At 29.4% G+C, this 13338-nt stretch overlaps 1 protein-coding gene across 1 annotated transcript; it reads right to left on the bottom strand.

The window, feature by feature from the left end:
• Positions 1-259: 259 nt before the first annotated feature.
• On the bottom strand, positions 260-6313 carry LOC124932841 (TVP38/TMEM64 family membrane protein slr0305-like). Its single transcript, XM_047473527.1, has 7 exons — positions 5698-6313; positions 5208-5260; positions 4976-5068; positions 4635-4858; positions 4251-4317; positions 923-1033; positions 260-626 (listed from the first exon to the last, which is right to left on the bottom strand). The coding sequence occupies exons 1-7, from the start codon at positions 6155-6157 to the stop codon at positions 603-605; spliced, it is 1032 nt and encodes a 343-aa protein (XP_047329483.1). The 5' UTR covers positions 6158-6313; the 3' UTR covers positions 260-602.
• Positions 6314-13338: the final 7025 nt, after the last annotated feature.

Raw genomic sequence — 13338 nt, forward strand, 5'->3', positions numbered from 1 at the left:
CTGTTAAAATCTATTATGTACTTCTACCATTCCATGATAGTTTATTTTTTACCTGTTAAATTCTTATTATTTTGATTTTACATTTTGTTTATATTACAAAATTTGAAAGAAAATATCACGAGATTAAAATAAATTGGAATTTATTTGTATATTTTGTTTACATGTTTTGTTGGGAAATCTTTACTTATTTACACTACAAAATAAATGTTGTCGTGACTTCTTTTTCCTAAATAGAAACTTGCAAGTAAATAAAAACAAATGTTATTGCAATATAATAATTTATTTAAAAGTATTTATTGTTCATACATAGATTATATAATAATCTTATAAAAGAAAAGTCAAATGATCAATGTATATATGGTTATGATATGCAATTGACCCTTAGTTTATTCGATACTATAAATGCATTGTGCAAGCAAGTTAAAGCTTTTATATTTTCAGCATCCAATTTTTACCTGGAGCTCCTAATTACATAGAGAGACTTGAGCTGTCACAAATCCTATCCATTTTCCTCTAAACGAAAGGCTCAAATATGCACCTCTTAACAGTCAAATCAAGAAAGGTTTTTGTATACTTTCTTAGACAGCAACACGCATTATTCTCTACTCGATATCCTTAAGAGCATCCTGTAAAAGTACGGAAAAAAAAAACTTGGGATTTCACAGAAAAAAATTTGTGGGGATGATCCAAATGTTGACATCCATGTAAGAAGAAAAAAACATCAAGATGGTTGAGGTTTCAATTAGTGGTCAGAAAATGCAGGAGTTCCGAATTCATGAAAATCCTACATCCTTCCATATCAATAATTTAGGAACTTTTTCATTGATATAAAAAGGTTGCATGAAGTGATCGTCTAGCAGAAAATAAAAGAACTTAGTGGTCTACATGTTTCAAAAGGCCGACATGACAGAGGGATTATTACCTTTGCTAGCCTTGTTACGTAAGTTGCAGCAATTGCAGTTGCCAATAATCCTAGTCCGAGTGTCAACAGTTGACCATTTCCTCCAAGCGTACTCGCACCAGATTCTTCTTGCTGCAAATTTCGGAAGGAATAAGGGGTCAACTAAAATCAAATTGAACTCAGAGGGGTTACTCTTCTTTTAACATGAAGATTTAGAATATCATGCAATTGTAGGCAAACAAATTGGCTTATGTGATTTGAAAACATATCTGTCACATTTCTGGTCCGAACATGGATCCATATGAGATCAGATCCTAAAAATTCAGAAACAAAAGTGTTTTCAAATAGGATCATTGAACCCAATTACGATTGTCAAGAGATGACATTTGTTTATTTCTAATTTAGATAAGAGTGACCAATGCAAGGAAATGCTGATAAAAGTAAATGAACAATATTAGGGAATTGAGATCCATAAAATACATAGAAATGAATTGCCTAGATGTTATAACAGTAATGGGCATCAAGAGTTTTGTATGGAGGGGTATGATATGACATAAACCCCCCTGAAATAATTATGGATTGTCCCCCATATATGAAGAGAAATGTCATATGATAGGAATATAGAAACTAACTGTATTTAATTTCCAGCCAATTTGTTTATCTGTAATTGCATATTATTATCCCCAATGGTATTGTAACAACCAAAAAAATTGAAAATATAAGACAATACGACTATGATACGCCAATTATTAAAAAATATTATATATTTAGTATTAATATAAAAACCTATATTATCATTCATAATATCCATCGTATTCATCACTAAATCATAACAAGTATCAAATATCGGTCTCATCACCAACATTGTTTTCATTAGTAGATTCAAGTTGATCAAGAGACAAATAATAAGATTGTTTAATTCAAGTTGATCAAGAGACAAATTTGTAGATGTTTCAATTTCTCTCAAACAATTTTAAAACTAAAATTTGAAGGGTTAGTTGGTAGTTGGTACCTAAGTACCATGATAACCCATCACTTAGTTGGAAACATCAAACATCGTTACGACGTTATCACATTACATCATTAACAAAAAAATCATCAATGACTGTTGTAAAATAGACAAACTTCTCGATCGGATGAATTTAGAGTAATATCTTTCAAAACATTCTTCCTTTTCTTTGAAACTTCTATCCTATAATGAAAAAGACAATTGAGAGATTTTTAGAGCCACTCATTACTTTTTTGGAAAAAAGTTTATGTAATTATGAAGTAGCCGCTTATTACTATAATAACTATATAAAAAAATGATATTTGATTATTAAACATGAACAAATATTTCTAATTTGCTAAAAAATAGAAAATTCAAATTTTATCTCGGATTCAAACAATGTAGAAATGTGTTGCTTTTATTTCATATTTTCATGCTCCACTAGAACATCCTGCACAGACTCATAAAAAAAAATCTTCTCCGTTATTTTAAGAAAAAAATTGATTAGTATCACATCTTATAAATTGGACTTATGAAAGAGTATATAATTAATTTTTACTATAATTATTTATCTAATATTTTGTGCTTCACTGCTCTAGCCTTTACTATATTATCCTCTTTATATCGATCTCATTTTTCATTAATCATCATAGTTTTAAAATAACACCACAAAGAGTATGATTTTTTTTGTATGTTCATTATAATATTCTTCTTTTAGCTAGAGGACTCCACATTACAGCGAATGAGAAAGTAAGACTTGAAGAGGATATATTTGATTGATATGGATGATTTAGTAATGAATAGGATGATTAATTATGCTTGCGAATATGAGTTTGTATCTCTATTTATATAAATATAAATTTATATAAACTCATCTTATCTAAATCTAAATTTATGTGATGGTACAACTAACTCATTTAGACATGAAATTTGCTCAATTAGCCTCTCCATCACTAACAGTTAAAAACAGTGTTAATTTTTTTTTTTACTTCTAAACATAAAATCTACACAAACATAACCAACAAAAACAGACCAGATTCACTTTCTTCTTCTTCTCCGTTGTCGTCCACATGTAAAGACAATCTCCTCGATCCATTTAAGACCAAAACTTCATGTCTCGTTCTTCGGGTGGGAATGGCACCCCGATGAGGCCCGAGCTAATCGACGCGTATCTCTTTAACTTAATCGATGAAGACGAGAAGAGTATTAGTCTAGGGAATTTCATGACATTGGGAGATTTTCATGTATGATGAATGGCTGAAGTATAGTATGAATCACGGGACTACGAATTCGGGCGCACTTATACCGGCTAGAAACGTGAATCATCTAGATAATAAGTGGTGTATATTGAAGCCTTTGGTTAGGTTCAACGATTAACAGTTGGCGCCAAGGGTGAGCTATGCATGTAGTTTGGTCGATTGTACGAGCCTCAGTTTTGAAACGTCTTGGGAAGGGATGGATATTAGGGGGATATTTCTTAGGCGTTTAATAATTATTATTGGAAGAATAAGCTTATAAATGTTTTTGTATGGTATCATGTTAGTTCTCTTCATTCAAAAAAAATAATAAATAAAAGAATTCTGAACTCGAAATGATGACGAGAACTGAGTTGTTGTCTGGGAATTGTAAATTTGAGGTTATGATAGAGCCTTATTACGACGGGAAGAATATGAAATTATAAAGGAAAATAGGGAAAGATGAGAAGAACGGCATTGAATGAAGATGAAGAATAAAAAGGAGAGCTAAGAAAATATGAATGAAGAAGATGAAATGATTTATTATTATTTATTTATTTAGATTTAATTAATTGATAAATTTGTAAAAAAAAAATTATCACTGTTTATAACGGGAGCTAATAGTACATATTTTCATATAAACTATTAATAGTTCGTACATACGTCTAAACACTAGTTGTTATAAACGAGCTTATTTCCTATATATATATATATATATATATATATATATATATATATATATATATATATATATATATATATATATATATATATATATATATATATATATATATAAAATTTTTAATAATTGGTATATCCAAGAAGTATCACGTATCTTATTTGATATGATACCTGTATCTTTATCCATACAACCTAGACTTCAGTCCATTTTTTAATCTGTTTAAACCATGACGAGCTTGTTTAACAGTTAATGGGTAATTTGGATTAGATTTATTTGTTATCTTTGTTGGTTCTATCAATCTGGTTGTTTCAAATTAATGAAACACATTTTTGACAAAAATAAAATTAAAAAAGCATGCATAGCAATGCCCTTGCTTCTCAGATGACCAGCAATTTGAAAGAGATAGAAAAACGATCCTACACAAGATAGAGAAGTGAAACTCACAATGATTGCCCGTCCAATTGCACCAGCACTAACATAAGCCCATGTTCCCGGAAGCATCCCCAGCCAACTACATAGAACAGCTTGAAGTTATAAATATGCTCAGCTTGAATTGGCAACTCCTTAATCTAAACCACATTGGGAATTCATTTCTTGCTAGTAGTAACAGAATCACACTCACTCCATAGTTGGAAAAGGAAAGAACACATGTTTGAAAGTCGTTTCATCTAATTCAAAATGGAAACCAAATCACTTTCACTTTTTATTTTGACAGTTTTTAAATATGATTCTGACACAATACTACTTTCCATTTATGTAACAAGAAATAAAAATGACAGACAAATCAACAATAAATATTAGCAGCTGCAGAGTAAAGAAGATTCATACCTCCCCAAGATATATGGAATGAAATTCACGGATGTCAGTCCATACAGATAATTTCCCAGAGAAAATGGAAGTAAAGGGCTCAAACGGAGGAGTGTCACAACTCTAAAACCATTTTCTCCAATAGCTTTGTCAATTGCAAGAAATATCTTGTTTCCTTCCACCAATTTAAGTATCCGTTCACGAGCAAAGTATCTCGCAATCAAGAAGGCCACACTTGCAGCCAACTGAAAAAACAAAAAAAATAAAGGTATAAAAGCATTTAAAATTCTCGAAAATTAATAAGGTTCAAGCAAAATTCAAACAAACCTAGCAATTACTAGTTTCAAACTGTCTTAACCTACTGTTCCACTGATTGAGACGACGATGGTGCCAGTAAGAGAACCAAATAGAACACCAGCTGACATTGTCAATGGGATGGCTGGTAATGCAAGGATCTACATGCAGTAACCAAGGCATCAGTTATGAAGTATAATAAGGCAGACAAAACAATCCTTGCAAAAATCCATGTGATCGAATTTACTTATAAATACAATACAAATAGTAGCAATAGAGGTCATTAACACAAAAGCTTACCTCAAGTCCAGCATAAACTGCAATAAACAAAGCATATCCAGCTGGCCCGTAACCTGGATCGAAAAAATCATAATAGACGGGGATACCCATTAAAAAATGATGTTCCAAAGTGTAAAAGTTACTTCTTAAAGGGTTCTTTACTAAGAAAACAATACATTTCACCACACAACCACCCAAAAAAGAAAGAAAAAAAAAACTACAATGAAAAATCATCTTAACTGTTACATTTTACTATTATCTGGTCATATAATTTGGCTGTTTGTTTTTAGTGTCTCTGCCTCCAACTGCTCTATGTATAATTTTGGGTTTACATCATATCTATCCGCAAGTTGCTCAAGAACGGGCTCGAATCCTTGGGTTTTACATCATCTCAAACTCATATTCAATTGCCTTTCGAATTGAGCAGTCTGGTTTTCAATTAATGTCTGAAACTAGTTTCAATATACAAAACGAAGCAAAAGCAAATGATTAGAGCTAGCTATCTATCTACCTTCAATTAACTCGGAAAACTGTGTCAAGAAGACATTTATCTGATCCTTGTAGATATACCCAACAGTGCCAAAGCTACCAACGAAACCCACAAGCAACAATCCCGCCAAAAGGGTACCTTTAAGTGCAGTCTGTCCATTGCCGCCGGAACCCTCTTTATCACCAGCAATTTTGGAGTTCAGTGTCAGGAGTGGCCGGCGGCGGATCTGAGGAGCATTATTATCAGGCGCTTTCTGAAGGGGGGTATGGTGTCTCTTCTTAGTTTCTCTTAAAGAAGATGATGGATTAAGGAAATGAAAACGTTTGGATCTGAAGTTGAGGATGAAAGAAGGAGAAGAAAAAGTGGTATGGGAGAGGAGAGAGCAATGGAAGTTGGGTCTCAGAAGTTTATGAGATTGAGTTGCAGGTAGGAGAGGGGGAAATAAGAGGCACGGTGGCCTGCTCAATTGGGTTGTTGGCATATTCTAATTTCTAAGAAGATGAATGAATGAATGAACGGGGGAGAAGATAAGAGTAGCAGCTAGCACTAGGCAAAGCGCACAGCTTTGCCGCTCTTCTCTCTTCTCTGTCGATCTTTCTTCTTGAACTAGTTCATTGATCATTCATCATGTAATTGATGTCTCTTCTCTTCATTAAGTACACATAAATTTGTGGCCCATTCATGAAACAACACAGCAAAAGGGAACATCAACTATCCTACACACATTTGTGGCCCATTCCATTCAACCAGCTACCACCATACTTGTGGTAATATTTTAAGTTTTTTTTTTTAAATAATATAAAATTATATAATAGTTTAATGATAAATTTAATAAAAATAATTTAATTTAGTTGATTAGTATTTTTTCTTTATAAGTTTAATGAATATAAAGAAATTGTTCAAAGTTTATTATTTAGTTACATTTTTCAAATACATATGTTCTATCATCTTAGGAAGATCTCATAGTCAAATGAATTCTGATATTTGGTTTTTAAACAAAACTCTTGTTAACTTAGTAACTTACTATATAGAATAATTATAGTTTTATAAATTTATAATTTTTATAAATATTTTTTAAAATTTAAATTCATGACTTCTAGAGGTAAACTTAAATGGATGAAAATGAATACAACTTTATATAATAGTATAAATAAAAGATCAATTTAATTTATTCAATGCCTTAATATAAATTAAGCTTTCATAGAAATATTCTATTTGACTAGAGAGCTACATACGAAGATTAAATCGATTCTAGTTTTGTAGGGTTTTTATTGATGTCGGTGGATGTCTATGTTTTTTGTTGCAAACACAGTAATGTGGGTTTGCACAAAATCCAGGTTGTCCACAATATTTATAACCATATGCTTTGCAATCATCGTTAGTGTTACAACGTTGATATACTGGATGTATCAGTTGAGACCTTGCTATAAAAACACCTGCATATATAAAAATAAAGAGATATAAAAATAATTTTTTTTTGTTGAAATATATATTTGGTTATGAGAAATAGAGTGATAAAATCTTACTGAATGTGTTTATGATAACAAAAAGGATGATGATTGAAAGAACAATCTTAGCCATTACAGAATAAAAATAAATAATAAATTATTATATTTTAATGGTATAGATGGGGAGTATTCATATTAAGAGGAAGAGAGTATTTATATTAAGAGAATAAATCCCTTTTTTATTCATTAATTACTATAGCTTATATCAAATAAGATTTTTTTTTATTAGTAGTATATTTAATACATCATTTCATTTATACCTAAAATGTCAAATTGAAATCTTGTTTTTAGATTTCATCATTTAATATTTAAATATTCATCTAAATGGGAAAAGGTATTATTGAATTTATTGATAATTCATAATTTTCTTAATTTATTCTAGACCTATATAAGGCAAAATATCTGTACTGTTAAGGTAAAATATCTATATTATCTGATTTATTGTAATTTTTAATTATTAAATCTTATAAGTGGTCAATCTTAATTTTTTTCTTCTTTTAAATAACTTTAAAATAAGAAAATATAAAAATAACATATTTATAGTGTTTCTCCAATCTTTCATTTCAATAATAATAAAAAATTGATTGAAGTGAAAGTTCATATTAAAATTTTATAATAAAAAAAAAGTGACAAGTGAATGTTTTCAATGTCATGCATTACAATCATACTGTTGTATTTAATTTACAGAAACATGTTAAAATATTGACAATGTTTTCAAATCTATAAGTTAAGAATACATTTAATTTATGGAATTAATAAAATAGTATGATTGATGAGTTGATTAAATATTTCTAAGAAAATTAATACTTACAAAATCTAATGTTCAATTTTATATTAGTTTAACTCAAAATTCATGTGAACAAAAGTGTAAGCATTATAATTTACGTATATAATTTATAAATTTAAAATAATTATTTTGAATAAAAAAATTAAAAAAATTAAAATTAAAGCACAACATGATTAAATAATTAATTTAATTAATTATTGTAACAATTAATTCCCAATTAATTAAAATATTAATCGAAAAATAAATAAAATAATTTAAGATAAATTTTATATTCATCTTATCTCAAATTAATTTTAAAGGGTTCAAAATAAATTAAAATAAATAATTTAAGATAAATGTTATATCCATTTTATCTAAAATAAATTATTTATAAAACCCAAAAAATTAAAAATAAAATAAAATAAATGTCATATTTATTAAAAATATTTTGTATATTTTGTAGATGAAAATTAAAGTCAAAGGGATAAAAGAAAAATCAATTTCAAACATGCCCTAAGGCTGAAAATGGAGTGTGATATGCTGCAGACGAAATCGGGAAGATTTAGGGCAATAGAAGATCGCGTCTCTCGCTGCAACAGAAGACAAACGCTTCCACACATAACTTGATCAACTAACGCGTGTTTCAACGTCGTTAGCCCAGACGCAACGGAATGCCCGAACGCTAACAAAACGCGGACAGAACGTCCGAGCATTCGTATTTCAGACCGAAACGATGTTGTTTTGCTTCTAATTTATCTTCTTCCTCGCGACGAACAATTATTGATCGGCTAAAACTTTTAATTTTTCAAAAGTGAAACTCGACCGATACTCAACCAAAACGGCTGATTCAAAAACTGAAATGATCACCCTACCACGGTGATCATTTCACCTACAACCCTAGGTTTCATCATTGCCTATATCAAAGAACTAGATGAAGAACAAACAAATCGTCATTTATGGCTTTTGACCGAAATTCGATCCATTTGGTCGATCAACCGACCTTGTGAGTCTATAAATAGTTTTCTCTGGGCAAAATGAAGACAAGGAATCCAATCTCAAGCCCTTAATCAATCTCAAGCAAAATCCGCCATTAAAATTTTCAAATTTTTCTTGAAAATTTTGAATCTTTGTATAAGGTTGTAAAGCTCGTATCTGAGCGTTCATAAAGTTCCTAAAAAGTTCAGGAGTGTTCTTCAACTCACAATAATCTTCCAATCATACTATAATTTGATTTACAAGTTTAGATTGAATTTTTTATATTTTAGTTCGGCCAGTTTCATATATTGCTTGATTGTTCATTCTTGATTGGAAAACGATCATAAGATCATGTATACGCTTTCTATCGAAACTAATTTGAATCAATTAATCCAATGAAGAATACCCAAATTTAATTTTGGAAATTTTCAAAATTGGGTTTCTGTTCTTAGGGTATAACTCAAGAACAATAACCCCAAAACCTTCCTAACACGTTTCTAAGGATGTTAGGGGTATATCCAGACTAATTCCAAGCAATCTCGATCACGCTTGATCAAAAACTAAAATTTTATAAAAATTAAAATTTCAGTTCTTAAATTGGTCAAAATGAACGGTCAGTGTTCATGTTTTGTTTCATCCAATCATATGAAGTATAAGGAAACTATTGGAAAGCTCCTTAAACTTTATCAAACCTTAAATTTCAAAAACTCGTTTTTTCTTCAAAAACTATTTAATTTGAATGAAATATCATCCCGATTGAATGATGCATCGGGATCGGGATGATGTTATAAACGATTCTTGGGACTAGGCGAAGCTCGCCATACCCTTGGATCGAAAGATTTTAGCCTTAGTCAAAATCACCAAACTTGCAGTTTAATGTTCTTGATGACCGACCTAGGGCTTGACCTGGGTTCGATTTTTGACTAGAAAATCAAACCCTCCCCTACTTCCGACCGAAAAAATTTATCCTAAGATCAAGAGCTCCTTGCACCCTAACAAAAGAATTTTGCACCCGACCGATGATTCTTAGCCTAGGGACGAGATCTCCTTGCACCCCAACCGAGGAATATAGCACCTGACTGAGGATTCTTACCTCATGACTAAGTGCTCCTCGCACCTCGACCGAGGACTCTCCGCACCCGACCGAGGATCCTTAGCCCGTTAGGACCAAGAGCCTCCCGCACCTCGACCGAGGGTTTCCTACACTCGATCGAGAGCTTCCCGCACCTCGACCTAGGATCGTGGGGTCTTATCCCGAGACCGAGGGATTGACACCCTTGACCAAGACGATCGGTCATAGGGTCTGTTTGGTTGAGATTTTAATATTATTTTTTTTTTTAATTTGAAGCCCCAAATCATTTTCTAAAATTATAAAAAAATAGAAAATAATTTTAAAAGATTTTTGTAGAATATTTTCATAAAAAAATAATTTTAAAATATTTTTGTAGAATATTTTAATATATATCTCTCGATCAAATTATGATTTGATTATAAATTTAAAAAAAAAAATAATCGATAATATTATAATTAATTTTAAAATGTTGGAACATAATTTTATAAATTTTTTTAAATAATATCTCATTAAAATAAATTTTAGACAATTAATTTTAAGAAAAAAACAATCTAATAAATATTGTGTCAGAAACAAGAGCATGACCTTTAGCGACAATTTGAACAATAAAGATTTTATTTTAATTGCTATTTTCTCTTATATAATAATATCATAAACTCTCGATTAGTTTTGATTTCTAAAATATGACGCTTTGAATGTTTATTTCTATAATTCTTGAAATTTCATATTATTATTTGAATACTTAAAATTGTAATGAGATTTAAAAGTGTTATTTAAATGTGCTTATATTTTCCGGTTCAAATTAAAACATTTTAAATGATAATTTAAGATTTTTTGGTTTCTTAAATAATAATCTTACTATTTCAACTAGTTATTAATAAATCTTGTTTTAAATCTTAATTTATTTAATGTCATATGTATCTGTTATATTATTAACTTCAACATATATATATATACTTGAATATTTTTAAGAAGATATTACAACAATGTGAGGTTATTTATGTATTGAGAAACAACACAAGCCATTTATAATTACAAATTTGTTAGGATCTGGATATTATTTCATATTAGAATTTTCTATATTATGTGGAAACAATATTATTTCTGTATTAGTGAATTTATTGGAATATATGATATAACAAAATGATGTATATTACTATAAATAAATGATAAAATTTATTTATTTGATAGAGTTGAAGCCTTCACATAAATCAAACATACATTATGATCGATATTTTAGAAAGGTACATATCAATATTAGACGAATTCTAGTTTTGTAAGGTTTTTCTTGGTGCTAATGAATGTTTTATGTTGCAGACACAATAACGTGGTTTTGCACAAAAACCAGGTTGTTCACAATAATCATAACCATAGTATGTACAATCGTCGTTAATTAAACATGCTTGATATACCGGATGTATCAGTTGAGAATCTACTACAAAAATACCTGAAAATATTAAGAGATATAACTAATTAATTTTCATTTGTACAAAGTATATTTTTTCAGTGATGAGAAAGAGTAATAAAATCATACCAAAAGTGTTTATAATGACAAATAGAATGATCAATGAAAGAACAGTCTTAGCCATTAGAGAAAAACGAAAAAAGAGAAGAAAGAATGGATGTTATGTTTTGATGTGATATGATGAACTAGAACTAGGAGTATTTATATTAATAGAATGTTAAAGTCTGTTAATTTAATTAAGTAATAAATAAATCATTTATATTCATTGATTAAAAATTGACTATTTAATTATATATAATATCTACTTATATCAAATATTAATATATTTTTATTAATTGCATATTTAATACATAATTATTTTTTACCTAAATTATCAAATTGAAATATTTTATATGAGATTTATCTTTTAAATGATTATTGAATTATTAATAATTGCGAGATTACTCAATTCATTCCAAATGATACTGTACAAAATCCCATCTACAAATTTATATTAGTTTAACTCAAAATTCAGACAAACAAAATATCAGATGTTATGGTTTATTTTATCCAAAATTATTTATAGGAGGCTAATCTCAACCCCTAATAATTTTACATTAGAATATTATTATTAGAAATCGAATATAAAATATTTGATCTTTTAAATCTTTCATTTTAATAAAATCATTTGATATAATGGGAAAATAAAAATTACAAGAAGAGGAGATGCATAAGCAGTTATGAGATCCATGAACAATGTGAAGGCCTGGAATAGCGACGCTGTATTTCCATCGTTATTGATTTAAGAAAATTTATTAGACACAAATTAAATCAGCTTAATTATTTTTTTTAATTATAATGTGCTCAAAACAATATTTTCTCTTATATAATAATTTAATAAACTCTATTTTCGCTGATGACACGCTCTACATTGTTTATGCTACCTATAGAAATTTTAAACATTTTCAGGAAATTTTATGATTAATCGGTACATATTCTCGTCTTCGAGTTAATCTTAATAAGTCGTATATCTTTTTTTTTCAAATTCTGTTTCAAATAAAAGAATGATGAGGTTGTCAAATGTGTTGGGGTTTATAATTGGCGGTCTTCCGTCAACATATTTTGGTGTGCTATTATGTGTTAAATTACAATTCAATATCTCTTGAGACCCGATTATCACTAAAATAGAATGTAAAATGTCTAAATGGAAAAGTAAAATAATATTGAAAGGGGATCGGATAATTCTCATTAAAAGTGTGTTGTCATTTATGCCCACATATATGATGTCGTTATTCATATTCTCCAAGAGTGTGGCGGTGAAAATTGAGAGAATAATGTGTAAATTTTTATGCGGATCTTATAACTCATTATTTTGTCTTCTAGTTAGTTGTGATAATGTTAAATATTTTACAGATCAAGAAGGTCTAGATATTCGAGATCTTATTTCTTTTAAAAATTCTTCTATCAAAATGGTGTAGTAGATTTACATAGAGTTGAATAGTCTTTGGGCATCGATAATCAGATATAAGTATGGTAATGAATTGTATGACTGGCTCACCAAAATATATAATTATCAAGCGGGGTGTAGCAATTGAAGTAAAATTTATTCTATGTGGAAAAGTTTTCGTGAGCAGTCTAGATTTATTTGTGAGGGATTGTTCTTCGATTAAATATTGGGACGACATTTAGTGTAGTGTCAAAAGTCTAGCTACAACGTATCATGAGTTATTTTCATGACTATATGTAGAAATGTCACAGTTAAGAACGTGTTTGATCATCGGTCTAGTGGTTTTGCTAGCCGAATTAGATATAGAAGGAGATTAAACATTATGAAGACTTTGTTCCATAATAAAGTTTTACTTTTGGTAGGACGTAAGCAAGTGTCTCTGTCAGAACA

This window comes from Impatiens glandulifera, chromosome 3 (assembly GCF_907164915.1).
Source record: "Impatiens glandulifera chromosome 3, dImpGla2.1, whole genome shotgun sequence".
Lineage (NCBI taxonomy): Eukaryota > Viridiplantae > Streptophyta > Magnoliopsida > Ericales > Balsaminaceae > Impatiens > Impatiens glandulifera.